This window comes from Toxorhynchites rutilus, chromosome 3 (genome assembly GCF_029784135.1).
Source record: "Toxorhynchites rutilus septentrionalis strain SRP chromosome 3, ASM2978413v1, whole genome shotgun sequence".
NCBI lineage: Eukaryota > Metazoa > Arthropoda > Insecta > Diptera > Culicidae > Toxorhynchites > Toxorhynchites rutilus.
The window spans coordinates 58,154,332-58,171,006 of NC_073746.1; the positions used below are offsets into that span (position 1 = coordinate 58,154,332).

The 16,675-nt window shown below is 39.2% G+C and overlaps 3 protein-coding genes across 6 annotated transcripts in view; 1 reads left to right on the forward strand and 2 right to left on the reverse strand.

The window, feature by feature from the left end:
• Positions 1-16,675, reverse strand: part of LOC129777150 (ubiquitin-conjugating enzyme E2Q-like protein 1) — a 173,279-nt gene that overhangs the window by 17,537 nt on the left and 139,067 nt on the right. The window lies entirely within an intron of this gene.
• LOC129777151 (uncharacterized) lies at positions 1,406-2,540 on the forward strand. Its single transcript, XM_055783236.1, has 3 exons — positions 1,406-1,598; positions 1,652-1,835; positions 1,902-2,540. Coding segments are annotated over exons 1-3 (774 nt in total). The 5' UTR covers positions 1,406-1,596; the 3' UTR covers positions 2,490-2,540.
• LOC129777149 (putative nuclease HARBI1) lies at positions 2,912-4,711 on the reverse strand. Its single transcript, XM_055783230.1, has 4 exons — positions 4,347-4,711; positions 3,850-4,282; positions 3,642-3,786; positions 2,912-3,580 (listed from the first exon to the last, which is right to left on the reverse strand). Exons 1-4 carry the CDS (start codon positions 4,457-4,459, stop codon positions 3,321-3,323), a joined length of 951 nt encoding a protein of 316 aa, XP_055639205.1. The 5' UTR covers positions 4,460-4,711; the 3' UTR covers positions 2,912-3,320.

Sequence of the window (16,675 nt, forward strand, 5' to 3'; positions counted from 1 at the left end):
GCCGTAGGAATCAACCGTATTGCGTTCATCAGAGCCGAAAATGTGCGACCAGCATCAGCACAAACGTCCATCAGCAGCACCCACGCACAAAGCATTTTGCCGCCCTGTCGAATTCATTAATGGACCATCAGTTTCCGTTATCAGCGATGGTGTTGCTGTCAATTTTGCCGAAAGTCTCAAACCAAGTGACTCGTGCGAAGGCAGTGTGAAGGCAGAGGGGAAGGGCGGCGATCAATTTATGCGATGCGAATTGCACGAATCAGATTGCGAATCATTTTACCAATCGATTCGGCGTAAGATGTAGCGGAAAATTAATATTTCATAGCCCTTTAAGAGGTGGAATAATCTTTACAACTTGGCGGTAAATAAATTTTCAGTTCAGCGATGCTTAAAGTTCAAGTATGGCCACTTTCAAAGCAAACTTGAAAGTTTTAATAATTCGATTGGAGTTTAGTTCAGTCGCTCGTATTCTTCCATCCAATTATGGGGGAGAAAACATAACAGCGTGTTCAGGTTTCGTTTATTGATAGCGGTTGACCCAGAAAATACGCCGGAACTGAGAAACTCATCGTCTGGAAAAGATTTCTCTTCCGGCGTAGAAATTGAAGCTACAATTAATACAACCGTTCGCCCACACAATAACAAGATGTATAACATTTCCTCTGGTGGCATATTTCCCCGCAGAAAACTAGCCACAGCCAGTATCAGCCATTGGGTGGGAGTGAAAAGTGAGAAGTTGAAGTGAGGAATCTCCACACCCCTCATCAGAAAAGGAAAAAAACTTTCATGCAACCCAACCCGAGAAGAAGTTGTTGAGTCTTGCGAAATGAAATTGTAGGCCAAGGAAGCGTAAACTTGAAAGCTGATGAGCAGGAAGAGCGAGCTGTTTGCACTAACGTTTTCTGGTCTGCTGAATTGCGAGTGATTCACTTGAAATATGAAAATCTTTTCTCTCCCCCATAATAAACATGAGCTCGGTTGAGGGTCTTCCTGCATTTGCTGCAATATTCGAAATGGAGCCAATATTTGCATTTGCTGTTCAACCCCGAAAACTGTAAAGTTCAACATTCGGTTCATTCCGAGCACCACAGCACCACGGATGCGTGTCTGAGTTTTGCCAAGACTACTGGCAAGCGAATCACATGAAATTGCTTTTCACCGTTGGAACGTTTATCAGAAAATTGGATGAATTGTGGAAGAGATAGGAAGGAACAGACATGTTTTCATCAGCTCTTCATGATTTACTTCCGAGTGATTGGGGCACAAATGAAATTTCAAGGGCATGTTTTCGGGGAAATGAGGCCACCTTGAAGCGCACTCGCCGATCAATACTTTTATTCCGTTAACATCAGTCCTGTGCGGGATAATATACATCACATTGGTGTCTATTCTGTATTTCAATCGATTCGAAATATTTCGAACGACTTGGTAAATTCCATTCCCTGTTTCGTTCGAGGTGTTTTCAAATTCGAATACCTTTCGTTCGGACTGTTTTGTTTTCGAACATCTTTCATTCGAATCAAACCAAACGTCAAACCCACTTTGTTTATGAAGGAGTGAATAATTTCCGCAGCGGATGAGCGGTGAACTGCAAAAATGTAAGCTAATTTTTAATCATTTTTTTCTTTAAATTAATTTTAACGTTCAACAGGGAAAAAAACAAAAACAAAACAACCACTAAAAATCAGTTCGAGCGGATTGTGCTGCTTCTGGAGCAAGAACCGGACATAGCAAAGGGTTTCTCCCGAGGAAATTCCGGACCCTTCTGGGATGATCTGGCGGCAGAAGTCAATAGTTTGGGACCGCCTATTCGCGATGGAAGTGGATGGAAAAAGGTATATACTAAAACGAATCCGAAACATATGTTTATAGTCTTATTTTTGCCCTGGTTTTCTGTGTAGGTTTGGGCGGACTATAAGTCCGGATTAAAGCGAAAACTCGCTCACAACAAACGGGAGCAGAGGGCGACAGGTGGAGGACCCAATAAAATTATCAATTTGTCCGAGCTGGAGGAGCAGGCAGTTCTACTAACTGGGTTACTTGCGACCGTGGAAGGAATCCCGGGTACCTCATCTCATGGAACACAGTTGGGTTCGCCTTCGGGTGAACCTCAAGCTGCAGACCAGGAAAATTTTATATATTATGGTACTTCCGACGACGGTATCAATAATACCATTCACTTCCAGCCCTCTCAGCCGAAAAAATCCAGACCTTCTACCACGAGGCTATTAGAGCTGCAAGTCGAGCAACAAAACAAATTTCACACCAATGTGAAATCTCTGTTAAAAAACACAAACAAGAATTTGAGTGATCTGGTTCATTATCAGCGCCAATCAGCTCGAGCGATTCTTTCCGTGGATGCCACACTCAAAGAACATCTGAGTGAACAAAAACGACATAACCACGAGATGGAGAAGATCGCGCTGGAGAAATCAATAGTCAAGCGACAAATCCTTGAAACGCAGATTGCGTATATTTCAGAACATTAGAATAATGTTTCAAAATATCAGTGATCTGATTTTTTATCTTTATATTGTAACTCAAGTATAAAAAAATGAAAAAAGTTCTAATCGTATTTTTATATCTTTCCATGGAAGAAAAATCTTACTTAATTTTTTCTTTGAAGTTTGTTTGGAATAGCATCAAAATTATATAAACTTTTTTTAAATTCACGAATTTCGCCTATAGTTTATGGAACTTCCTTAACCCCTTCACGTACAACATTGAACTTCACTCGTTGTTTCTCGATGTGAAATAATTACATAGCTTCAGGCATATGATGAGGATACCGACAACTGAAGATTATCAAATTTCCGTTATTTAAAAAAAAATTGAATGAGCTAAAAATATAAAATATAATTTGAATATTATAATTAAAATAAAAACGAACGAGTTAGTAGGTAGTAATAACTCCTTCGTTTTTATTTTAAACACAACATGTATTTGCTCATCATAGGGCACCCATGTTAGATACCCACACTCAGCAGAGTAGCGGAACGACTCGAAGTGCTCGTTTTGGGCCGTGCTGTTGGAAATTAAATCGTACAGCAAGGGGTTAAAACAACGCAAAAAGTATTAATAATGGTTATTTGAATACTTGGCCTGCTTACGAGAAATCGATAATGACATGTTCTCAAAGTGTTGGCAGGAATAAGAGTAAATAATTCTGCCGAAACCATAGTTAAGTAAGGAAGACACTTCCTTTTCCGGTGGTTGTTATTTATTTGAGCATTTGCAAACAAGTTAGATGAAATTTAACAGTCATAAATATTAATTTAAACAAAAGTTTATTATGTAAACAGCTGCATAACATATTATAACTACTGAGAACGACCAAATTCTAAGCATATATTGTGAAGTGCACAGCATACATTTATAATTTGAGCGCATTTAGTAGGATTGTAGTGAAGTTGTCTCGCGCCAAGGATGCATCTAAACCGATTTTTTAGTAAACCAATTGTCCGCTCGACGATAGCACGACCCAAGGCATGCCTGCGATTAAAATCGCTCTCCAAACTCCCTTCCTCCGCTGCTCTGAATGGCGTTACTAACCAAGGTTCCGATGGATAACCAGCATCACCTGAAAATATTTTATCACACAGTACATACAAGTATACTAAAATATTGTAGTTGAACATTACCTAGAATCTTAGTATTAACTTCACCATTTTGGTGAAGCTGCTCAAAGTGAGTTCTTGCAGGGCTTACACGCCATATATGAGAGTCATGATTAGATCCCTGGAAGGTAGGATCAACGAAACGAATCCTTTGCTGATCGTCACAAACCTATGTTGATAAAAAAGAGTATTTGTTCATTGATTTGTTAATTCAAATACTAATAATACTTACAATCAGAACGTTGAGACTATAAAATCCCTTCCGATTAAAAAACAAATTTCGATTCAGCTTAGGTGGAATAATTTTTACGTGGGTTCCATCCAAACACATAATAACACCCGGAATTGATGTTTTCTGATAGAAGTGTAGTTTAGCACGCCGCTGTTCGTCTTCCGTCATATTTAGGGAAATCCATTTCTTACACAGTGTCCGCTCCAGAATGTTAAGCATTTCAGTCAGCACCTTGGAAAATGTGGGCTGTGCTATGGCAATGTGATAATCTTGCCCTGCTCCATGTTGATAATTTCCTTCAGCAAAGAATCGCAAACATGCTGCGAGTTTCACCTCCGTGGATAGACCACCTTTCCTTGTGGTAAGGCAGTTCTCAATTTCCTCTAAAACGTACCGAAAAGCTTCCTTACTTAGACGAAAACTTTTGATGAATCTGAATAAGGGCAAAATTAATCAATAAGAGAAACAAACATGGGATTTTTGAGACGGATACTTACGCTTCATCAGAAAGTTTCATGAAGTCGGTTGATTTTCGGTGGTTTCGCCGATGGTAGCAAGGCATTCCAATTTCTTCTTGCTCCGCCAAAATCGGTAACAAAACGGAATCCATTGAACGAGAAAATTTTCTCACAAATTTCTCTTAGGATCAAAAATTAACTGAAATTCAACTCGCACTCGCCGCTATTTAATACGGTGTTTCTTTTTGTTTATCGGTTTTTGACAGATCGATGCATATTCGAAATTTTCTAACACTTTCGTTCGAAACGAGCAAAACGATTGGAATAGGGAATGGTAAATTCGAAAACGATAGAAATATCACTTTCGAACGAAATAGAAATCCGTCGGAATACAGAATAGGCACCATTATCTGACGTTAGATAGAGAATAGATAGGTTTCAGTCGTTCATGGTCACTTTAGTTCGAATACATGAATACATTGATTGAAAAATATATTTTTCTATTTCATTATTTATTATTGAATCACTGGATAAACATTATTCTGCATATCGGAAACGTCTACAACCGCCATTCGTCGTTTTTCCCCTTCGTCATACACAGATAGAAGAAGAATTGTTTTCGATGCTTCCGCTCGGATGCAAACTTACCGGCAGAGTGATATAAAACTCGGATAAATGCGGCTTCCGTTTTGGTGTTCTGTAGCTGTCTGCTATCACACATATTGATTCACTAGTGGAATTATTTTTTCGTTTGATTGGAAATAATTTTATGAGAGTGTCATTATCAACGGAAACTCGAAGGAAATTTTTGATTCGTGCTACGAAAATATGTGATCAAAGCAAGATGATGACAAAACATTGGGAAGAGAATCTACGGAATCCAGAAAATAAACCGGTTTAAGAGATCTAGGAGTTTCTAAATTTTGCTGTTCAACTTATTGACAATGTTAACATGCTGTGGATACAAAAACCACAAATTTTATCCAAGGATACGGAGGATTTTATCCATTGATACGTAAAGTGCATTAAATATTTTTCAATCCAAAACTAAGATTAAAACATACAAACATTTCAAACCATTGGCTGAGTTCCGCTTAGAGGTTCAAGTAACGGCCCTCAGCAGTTCCTTGAAGTATGATAGGAGAGGATTCATCAAATTCTAATAGCGATGCCTAAATTTCTACGTAGAAATTGAGAAACAAATTACTCGATACTGCTCGCTCATTTCTCTAAAGGTGTTAACGCCTGCTTTAAAAAAAATTAACTAATTTACCAATATTTTATGCGTTTACCTTAACACCTGATGATGAGACCGCCAATTTTTCATGCGTTTACCTTAACACCTGATGATGAGACCTCTTGTGCATCTTAGTAACCCATGCGTTTGCAAACAAAATTTGACAGCACAATCAATTGAACTGCAGAAGTTATGTTGAAAACAGTAAAGCAACTGCGCTCCATGGTTTGTGCGAACTTGGAGCTCCATCCCGTGAGCATCGTCAAGTACTTTGGGTCCGCAGGATACACCCGTTCCGTTATCTATAATATCTTTACACACAACGGTCCAGACAGTGAAAAAATACCTAGCGGAGATGGACATCATCATGCGGAAACGTATGTCAGGACCGGCCGTTTCGAAACAGTAAGGCGTCGTGCACAAATTACGTAACGCGATAAGGGAGGGGGGGAGGAGGGGGGTCGAGGTTGCCTTACTTTCTGTGTATTAGAGATAGGAAATTGCATTACGTAGGGGGGGGGGGGGAGGTGTCCAAAATCCAGATTTTTAGCGTTACGTAATTTGTGCACGACGCCTAAGCTGTGACCCAGAAACAAAGCCTGAAACGAGTGGGTAAAGAAATTTTTCCGGCGTAGCAGAACGTAATAAACGACTGGCAGGGAGCCAGCTGTTTTACGTCCTCTACCAAGGAGGTATGTTTTGACTTGAAGCATCTCCTACATCAAGTTTCCAAAGAAGATGCTTCTGTGGCTAACCATCAGCGAAAAGGGGATACCAGAACCGCTCCTCTACCGTTCGGGAGTTGCGGTGAATGGAAAGAATTACAGCACAAAGTATTTGCCGGAAGTTGCCTCCTTCATCCAAAAATATCATCCGGATGTGGATGGGGTATTTTAGTCGAACCTGGCCTCCGTCCATTATGTGAAGAAGTTGCTGTACGAGATGACCCGCTTGAAGAGAGATGTTGTTCCGAAGTTTGCCAACGCTCCGAGCGTCCTCCAGCTGCGTCCCATCGATAATTTCTGGGCGAACCTTTAGCAGAAGGTCTACTCCAAACATTTCGTGGCGAAAGGAGGAGTAACTAATAAGTTAATCTAAGAAAGAACTGAAAAACATGCCAATAATTTTTTTTCTGTATTATAGTGACTTGCAAGAGGGTCTTCGTTGCCACATTGGTTGCGCGTTTGTTTACTAATCGATCGATCGTGAGTTCAAAACTTAGGGCCTTCAATTGACCATCTTTGTGTTGTTATAGAATAACTACGTCCACGCAACAAACATCAGCGATGGAAATCGATTCAGTGTCGGAATCCTGGCCTCTTTCTATCCATATGCAAGCTCTGCTTGCAACAAGAAAAACATCGGGCTGTTGTGCTATAAATAACGTAACAATGATCATATCAACTGTCTCCGCTGTTCGGTCGGCTGAACAATGGAAGAACAGAAGGAATACTCTTACGCCTAAATGACTACTGTGTGATGTATCATATGCAATGGTACAGAAGGAATAATCTAACGCCTGAAAATGGCTACTGTGTAATGTACAATTTATAGATATGATAAAAACATGTAACATGAATACCATTAAAATCCGATTCTGTTACAGCTAAAAACGCTATTGAGCCTAAATAAATAAACAAATGGGATAAAAAAAAAGTTGCTTTCAACACTTTTGGCTGGTTCGTCAATCTTACTTCCATTTTTGGAAGAATGTCGGGAGCAGTGTTGCCACACGTACAGATTTATCTGGAAAGGTACAATTTTTTCGTTATTTCTTTACAAATCTATACAGAGTACAGATTTTCGTAAAAAAATACATGTTGGTACAGATTTTTTCCGCGTGTGAAATATCTTACATTCAAACAAAGCAACATTAAGGTAGTAGGATTGAAGGACATTTTTTCAAAGTTAATGTTAAAATTAAAGTTAATGGGGAAAACTGATTTTTCATCGTGATAGTGTACTTCGCTACCAGTCGAACGAAATATTAATAAAAAAAATATTAATAATACTTTTTTTTTGTTTTAACCGGATCTGAATTGAATGTGCAATTGAAAATGTAATTTGGCTCGTTCCACTATAGTTAAAATTGTTAAGCATCGATGACGCATGAATTGATTGTTACCCGAAAGTTTTTATCTCGTTTATCATATAACAAAATTGTTAAGTTATGTGTTATAGTTCAAATTTGCGTTCGTTCCATAGTGGGCAAAATTTTCTTTAAATGTCCTCCAGGGTATATTTTAGAGATACATTCAAATTCATTCGTTCTATTCATGAATATATTTCTTAATAGTAATAGCTTTCACAATTATTTCACATCACTTATTTTGAAGCCTTATTCCGGTTGCATAATTGATTTCAGCATTCTCAATTTTAGAATGATTTGCTTGAAAAAACATTGTTGATATTGTTCCTAGTGATAATTTTTTGGTTTAGTACAAGTTATGATCGAACAACGCACGAACATCTACTCTTACTACTAATATTTTTCTTTGAGATCAATATAAAAATCTCATAAAATGACCACGGCAAAAGCGGGCGTCTAGGAAAGGCTACGTGGGCGACCGGTAAACCGCGGACTACGTTTTGGCCACCCATGATCTATACCCATCCCCAAAGGCTGATATTTGTTATTTTTCCGCTACAACTTCCCCTTCAATCCATGAGCAGGAATATTAGGTGGTGCCGGCCGATGATAGAATTTACGAGCGTAGTGTACGTGATAGCATACGCTGCCATAGCTTCTTTCCGTTCAAACATTCATATCTTTTCATATGAATGAAACGCACATAAACTGGAATCGATCCATTTATTCCAATCGGTAATAGAGGATCTTGAATTCCGTCAGGATAAAGCCACCCAAAGATAATTGTTGGAATTTTCGTAGTATTGAAAATCTCGACTTGAGTGCGGGTTTCGGTTCAGCTTCCGTTCTTGATGACAAAACTGCTTCCTTTATAATTTTCAACCACTCCCAATGCTTTCCCAAAAATTGAAACGAACAAGAAATTCTCCCATGGGTGCATCTCTGAAGATCTGTTTCTTGCAATGATGTTTTTCTTTTATGTTATCTGGTAATTTTTGTATTACACTTCTATTGGGTTATCTGGAAAGTCCATGCTGCTACTGATGACAACCAAATGCACATACTTATCAAGATTAGTCCTCAGAACTCGACACTTGTATTAATAGATTCGCTACAGATGTCTGAAATCACCGTTCATGTGCACCTGGTGAAGCATGTGTACGAAAAACGCTACAATGTATGAACTACGTTTCAACCCATATTCCGGAACCCGAACATATTTGACACATCGCAATCCGAACGAAATCAACTTTTGCATTCTGCAATCCAAGGTTGAAACATTTGCACGGCCCGATAGTATTTGACTCAATCAGATTAAAGAATGCAATATTGTGTTGATATACAGGAATAAGGGTTTATTTTACCGGAAATCAGCGATTTGTTCGATAAACGCAACGAAAATATATATTTGTAGCGAATTGTTAAGGGCAAATATTAGTATTGGTGGGAAAAATCTGTATCATGAGCTTCTACCAAGCAACTAGTCTCGATGAATTCCAACAAGTACTTCTCGCAGCTGAACGTATTAAAATCCAGAGAGAAAATAAGATCCAGGGTGCTTCTAAGACCCCACTCGCCTTACTCACCAGATATTGTATCTTTATATTATCAACTGTTAAGATTCCTGTAAGAACTTCAACTCACTGTCTAGCATAAAAAACACTTTGTTTTTTGACGATGAAACGAAGAAGTTTTGAGAGAATGGAATTGTAAAGTCGCGTGGAAGATGCTTAAATATTATGAAACAAAACGGTGCACCTTATTATGCTTTTGATTTCTTTCTTAGAATCGATACGCATTTTTCCGGACAATATTTAGCATGATTTGAGAATTAAGGGTTATAGGTAAACGAAATCATCGATCGCTATAATACTGGAAGTTTTTTTTTTTGTGTTAACTAAGTTCATTATAGTCACCAGGTGTTACCGAACAACCGCGATGATATCAACATGGTTTTTTTTCTGATACCATTTCTGTATTGTTTCGAGATTCGCTTTCCTTCGATAAATGCCAATAACTGTTTTCAAACAAGGCGCTTCATTTAATTGTCTGATTTTTTGAAAACTCAAACAGCCTTAATAGAAGAATACTTGAGAGTAGTTTCATAAGTGATATTTGATATGGATATGGAGATTTAAGTAAATACCTTCGAGCAAGTACCGTATTCATTTGATATGGCCCCGTGCGACTTTTTTTGTTCTCCAAGTTGAAGTTGAGACTTCGTGGAAAGAGATTCTAGTCGATCAAAAATCTGTTCTAAAAATAACTATTTTATATATATATATACAGATTGCGGTGCACCCGTGGCCGAGTGGTTAGCGTCTCACATTATCATGCCGGGTGTTCGGGTTCGATTCCCGTTCTGGCCGGAGGATTTTTCATCAAAGAAATTTCCTTCGGCTTGCACTGTGATCACGCGTATTCAAGAGCTTGCCTCTCGGAATACATTCAAGGCGTGTTATTTGGCTTAAGAAATCTCAACTAAGTATTAATAAATGGCGCTAGTTAATGCATACGTTGAGACGACAAAAGTTTCACAGGGAACGTTAACGCCATTCAAGAAGAAGAAGCCTTGTAAAGAATCATATCTCATTTGAGGCTTTTCGGCACATATTCCAACTTCAATTACCTTGTGTTTGCTATGGTATTGACTTCAACTTTTGGTACTTTTGACGATTACAGGTAAACTTCGATATAACGTACATTTCACTTTCAAAATTGTACGTTGTATCGAATTGTACGTTATATCGAAGCATAATAAAGTACTCACAAACGTAGTCTATAATCCATTATTGCGTTGCTGTTTTAGTAAAGTTAATGAATAACTTCAATCAGAAGACGAAGCCAGCCTTTCTCATGATGTTTTCCTTCGTACTGTTGATTAAAGATTGATTCATTTAGAAGCCGGAATCACAAAACCAGCTGTATTTCGGGATTTATTGAAGGTACAAAACTTGTTTTAGCATCACAATACAGGTAATTCATTGTTTCATCAGAAAAAAAATATTGAAAAAACTTTTCCTTTACACTTTGGAAATGTGTACGTTATATCGAGGTAAAATGTACGTTATATCGAGTGACGCTATATCGAGGGTACGTTATAAAGAGGGTACGTTATATCGAAGTTTCCCTGTACTTTGAAGATTGAATATAAGAGTTTGGAAATCGTAGTGTTAGCCGAACCGGCTCTCACGCGGGAAAATAATTCAAGAATAACAAAATTGCATTCACATTACCATCGACTGATTTTAAATCGAGCAGTGTAAAGTTTTTTTCAACCTTTAAGTGCTCATCTGGTATCACTTGCTCATTCAATCCACTCCCAGCGGTAGTGGTATTGACAAAACACATTTGCATAAAACCAATCACGAAAGAAGTCGTGAAGAGCTGTGAACGGATGGAAAAAAACCTTCCGGAACAGAAATTTATGCAACATCGTCGGACGTCGAGAATAAAAGGAAATTAAAATTTCTGTTTTCCTAAAAGCACTGCCTCGTCGAGAGGCTTCGAATCCCCCCATATCCCAGGGATTCGTTCGCGAGAGTGCCGTCAATTTTCATTTTTACTCCACGGCGCCATTGTTGTCTACGGTCTATTAGGTATTTGTACTCTCTGCGCAGTGAGCAATGCCGACAGGATGGCGATGTATGTCGGAAGGTTCCGTTTTGCTCGTGAAAGAGCTTTTAATGTAGTGAAAGGAAATTGTTTATCTAATTAATATGTTCGCAAGATTGTGGAGAACATCGGAGAGAGAAAACAACGGAGCGGAAACTTTCACTACTTCCACTGGCGAAGAATGCTAATATTTCAGCATTTCAGCTTGTGGATGGACCATTTTTACCTGCAGGCATTGTTTAAATGGAAAGTTCGAGGATATGGGTGGGAGCGACAAACTAGCTGGAAATCAATTTATATTAAAATGATTTATCGTATTGGAAGGCGTTTGGCCAGCGTATGTTCAATGATTTGAACACATGAACTGACATTCTTTCTCTTGTGATTAAAGATATGCGTGATATAGAGTTTTACCTATCGCAGCTGCATTTATCTGTAAGTTCAAACTTAACCAATGACTGAACTCAGAAATCGTTAGTGTACGTCTACTTCCCAGAAGTTCACAACATAGAAACAAACAAAACCACACTCTCGAACTAATTCCACTCGATTCATCCCGCATTCCACATGCGCATCTGCTCAAGGTACCGAGAAATACCTGGAGGATACTTTTTCCTAGATCAAATTAACAGCGTCGCCATCGAGCAACCGAACAAGGTTAGCATACTTATGAGCTCATGTACTCAAATAATAGACCACCATTGACCCAATTCTTGTGCTCACTGTTCACCGGGGGGAACAAAGAGCTGCACACATGACTAGAGCTCGACACTTGAGCCCGTCCTACACAAAGCCACAGCTACATATCTAGATATGCAAATATGGAAAAATACTGTAGATTTCACACTTGCCTCGCCGTTGAGCGGAATCAGCACGGGAAGAACGAGATACACGGCATAATGTCACTCTTTTTGGGCTATATTATGGGATGTTGCTTCCGCTCGAGTGGTTGTAAATTACGTAACGGCCCGTCCCAGAGTCTGGGATCAGAATTATACTGGTCCATTATTATGTAGACATAATAGACGTGATGTGAATAATGTACCTCCCCCACCACCGGTGTGTTCTCGTTTTGTCGACGGATGGCATGGTGGGAGAAAAAGGGAAATGGGATTTTATTCCTAGCTTTAGGGAGATTTCAGGATTGTAGAAGGGTGAATCTTTTTCGCTGGAATTTATTTGGTAACAGAAGGATTTTTCTGCTATCGGATCAAGTTAAGTATCAGGCTGAATGTATCAAATGGTAAATATTGTATGTCAGACTGTAGATCATCTGAAAGGTATTTCCACGTATTCTTTGGTTTTAGTTACACTACAGCTGCACCTGAATGTTTTGATTTTGTTTTGAAAACGAGACATTGATTTGCTGTTTTGTTGTGAGCTTCACACGTTAATGTGCGTATGTCAATATTTGATCATATCTTATCCGTTCATTGCGTTTTTTAAAACCGAGTGAAATCTGTTTAATGCTCGAGTTACTTCTCCACTTCTTCATTAATTTCATCCTCATGATCCAGTCACTGGAATTTCTGCCCATTTCGTAGCAGTGTAGCTAATGATCTGTTCCTGTTGTTTGTTTTAAAAGAACTAATTGAAAAAACTAAATAACTGTCTGAAAAAATTGTCTGTGGTTCTTTTAATGCCAATAAAAAACTAAATCGGATGCTGAAGTAAAATCTTGTACTTGGAAGTTTAACAGCAAGACTCTAACGAACGTGGAAGGAGAAATGTAGAGATGGGTTTTGAGCAGCTTCCAGATTGAAAGAAAGCATGTCAGCAGCTCGAGGAGATATCCTTAAGAGATATCCTCTTTTGCTTGACAAATGTGCTAGAAGTTTCCTTATCCGGTGAGGAATTAGCATTTGCGGACAGAAACTTTTCGTTACAAACGTTGCACGCAAATATGTACGAGTAAGAGTGCCTGAAAAAAGATAAACCGCACATTACAGCACATAAAGGATGTTTAAAGTGTTGACTAGATTTTGAAAGCTGTAACTACAGCCGACAGGTACTTCAGTTGTGTCATGACAATGGAGTGGATCCGAAATCCAAAATTCGAAAGAAATTCAACCCACCTAACGTGGGATGAAAAGACAAGCTAGCGGTTTACTCCAAAAAATCTTCGGAATATTTTTGAATGTTAATTAAATTTTATCAAAACCTCACCGTAATAATGTCCATCTAACGATTCCGTTTCTTATTGATGGGTTAAACCTAATCTATAACAAGGCTATAACAAGGCATTTATGCAACAGCACCAGTAGATATGTGGATAGCGTGACCGTGTAAAACAGCCTTGCATTCCAGCCGACCTTAGTTCGATCCCCATTAATCTCATTTGGACTATTTTTTTGTACAATCTCAAAAGGGATGAAAAAAAAAAAAGAAATGTATGTTCCCATACATACAAACATTTAAAAACATTTGAAGCAGATGCTTTTATTCGCTCATTTGACCATTCAGCACACGAAAGGGCATTTCTTCTGCCGAAAATGAAATATTTTCTGCCAACACTAGTTTGGGTGCACTGGTGAGAGTAGTTGAACTTTTTTGTGGCATCCTGTTGGCTCACTGAATCCTTGTTGTTGAAGGTACGACAAAGAGAACGAAGTCCGTTTGCGTCCACAATTTTGCACCCGTGGCCGAGTGGTTAGCGTCTCACATTATCATGCAGGGTGTTCGGGTTCGATTCCCGTTCTGGCCGGGGGATTTTTCGTCAAAGAAATTTCCTTCGACTTGGACTGTGGTCACGCGTATTCTAGAGCTCGCCCCTCAGAATACATTCAAGGCGTGTTATTTGGCTTAAGAAATCTCAACTAATTATTAATAAATTACGCTAGTTCGCTAGTAATGCTCACATCAGCGCTTCAACAACTCCTAACACAATTAAATTTTTAAACACTTGTAACAAATTCAACGCCCTTTGGGGATGTTTTGTTGGAACGCAATATTTGTCATACGTTCAGCGGAATAAATTTATAGCTCTTGTTCCAACTGAAACTCGTTCTCGTTTTAGAAATGAAATTAACCACATCTCAACTGAACATATTGGGCCCTCGAGGATTACCCTGGCCTTCCAGAGCTTATAAGAGAGTACCCACGAGTGTCACCTCCTGGCTCCCACCTCTTCGGTTCGCACTAACAACAACCGCGTAAGGCAAGTGTCTGTCATCGAGTGTGTTTCCTAAATTCAAGTAAATTATGTAAATGGCAAAACTTTACACCGCTCATGATCCTGCGGTCGTAAACAAACGGCAACGATACGGAACAAATAAACAAACAAACAGACAGGAGATTACGGTCTTCATCAGCTCGCATCCCGCTATCTTACTTTGCAAGTATTTCTATCCACTTCTACGGCTGGAAAGGGGTTCTTCGCAATTCTAATCCATGCTAAAGTCCTTCCGAAACTTGTCAAACTGCGCGCGCTCTCTCCCATACAAACAAGCTCGGCTTCAATTCCAAAGAAAACATCTTTTTCGGTGCTCCTTTCACCACCATCACTCCCAAATGTATGCATCATTATCCCTAAATTGCTCTTCCCGAACTCGGTAAACGTCTGGAGAAAATCGTCTTGTGTGAGCTGTTGTTTCTGATTGCGACCCATACTCATCAACATCCGCCGCCACCGTCTGCCCTCCGATCGGACGGGTTGACTAGCAAACTTACGACCTGTAATAAGATTGAAACTCACCGACCAGCACCAGCAGCAGCTGGACGGATAGTGGGTTGTCGTGGGGTGAAATTGTTGCCTCCCAATCGTTCTAAACTCACCGGAAAGCTCTGCTACTCAACTTGATTCGAACACGTCCGAGCAGTAAAGATTCGAAATGTGATGCTGCTGGTTTTCGACTGCATCATCAGCCACTGAAGGGTGGAACAATAGAGTGTTTGGAAGTGTTGAGAAGGTGAGCAGGCGAGCAGGTGAAGTGCAAGGCGACGATTTGACTGTTCATCTCACGAGCTGTTCAAAGTTTTACCGTAAATAAGCACCGAGCAACGGTGACAACCAACCTGCAGGGAGTAGCAAAGCATCAAGAGTGGTTTAGCTACTACTTCTGCTTTCTGCTCGAATCTGACACGTATGCTCTGTTCCGTTGTAGTTTTGTTGAATACAAAATCCATGACAAGTGTGATGATGCACCGTCGACAATTTTACATAAGAGAGTATCTTGTATTCCAAAACATTCGAAGTTATGGAAACATTTCAATTCACTTCTTTGATGGGAAAATCATGATTGTGTACTCAGCGATTATAAACTCCACAGTCGGCAGTGAGCCCGAAATCAGTGTCAACTGTAATAGTGTTATAACATTGTAGAAAATCTCCCCCGTAAAGTCTGCACCCGAGCGTAAGATCAATACCGTGACGTCTCCATCTCTTCGACCATTGTTGACTCAATCTCATTTTCCAATTATCGGTCATTCCGGGTTGCACTTTTTCCATCGCGCACTCAAGAGGTTGGGGGCGAAGAAACACGTCCAACGAGCATAAAATATCACTCCTGATAGGATGTGCCCGTGAAGAACACAGACGCGCACTAAAACAACTAGGACCCCGGATCAATTTAGTTCTTATTTAGTTCAAATTAAATTACTCCTCGCTGATGAAGCAATTTCCCGAAGACAATGGCGCGGTTAGAAATCCACCGTCGATGCTGCGAAGGATGACGATGATGCTCGTGAGCTTAGATTGGGTTTTTTGTTTGCGTTGCAGACGTGCAATCAACATCACATCGAATTTTCTTATACGCTTTGTGTTTTTTGTTCGCTGCTGAAATGATCGATGTTATTTCTTTTGATTTATCGTTGAAATCGTCTCAATCATAGCGCACACATACAGACTGTCCCATATCAACATGCTTTTGACGTAGGACTACGTCTTTGATTTCTATATAGGTGGGTTACCCTACGAAAAATGTAACGTTTATTAAGAGTTTTCAAATGCATATTACGCTGAATCGTTCTTACGATATATATTATAATATATACCGTTAGACGGTAAATTTATCCAGCATTTTTTTCGTCTGAGACATCAACAGTGAAAATAATAAAACAAGTGAACAATTCAACAAATACGAGAGGTATGATTTGCGAGCGGATGCGATAGTAAATAATGTATTATGCATTCTTTCTTCCAACTTCGTTCCCATGAATGTTGTATGTAACAGAAAATTGCGTGCAACAATTCGTTCTATCTAATAAATTAGCAAGATGTTAAAGTAATCAGATGCAAGATTTCATGCATCACTTAAACTTCATTCAAGATTTCATCAAAGCAAGTAGGGAAGTGTCACCCATACAGTGATCTTTCGTTAATGAGGAGGAGGCAGTGATTATCATTCGAAAACTTATTGAGATAGGCATTACATCGCATCACATAAATGAAACGAAATGAAATATTAATATTCTTCTATTCATAATTAT

Coding starts and splice junctions, on each gene's coding strand:
- LOC129777151 (XM_055783236.1), top strand. Junction 1,836..1,901: donor ATGGAAGTGGATGGAAAAAG/GTATATACTAAA, acceptor TTTTCTGTGTAG/GTTTGGGCGGACTATAAGTC.
- LOC129777149 (XM_055783230.1), bottom strand. CDS start 4,459: ATGGATTCCGTTTTGTTACCGATTTTGGCGGAGCAAGAAGAAATTGGA. Junction 3,787..3,849: donor ATAGTCTCAACGTTCTGATT/GTAAGTATTATT, acceptor TTATCAACATAG/GTTTGTGACGATCAGCAAAG. Junction 3,581..3,641: donor AGTTAATACTAAGATTCTAG/GTAATGTTCAAC, acceptor AAATATTTTCAG/GTGATGCTGGTTATCCATCG.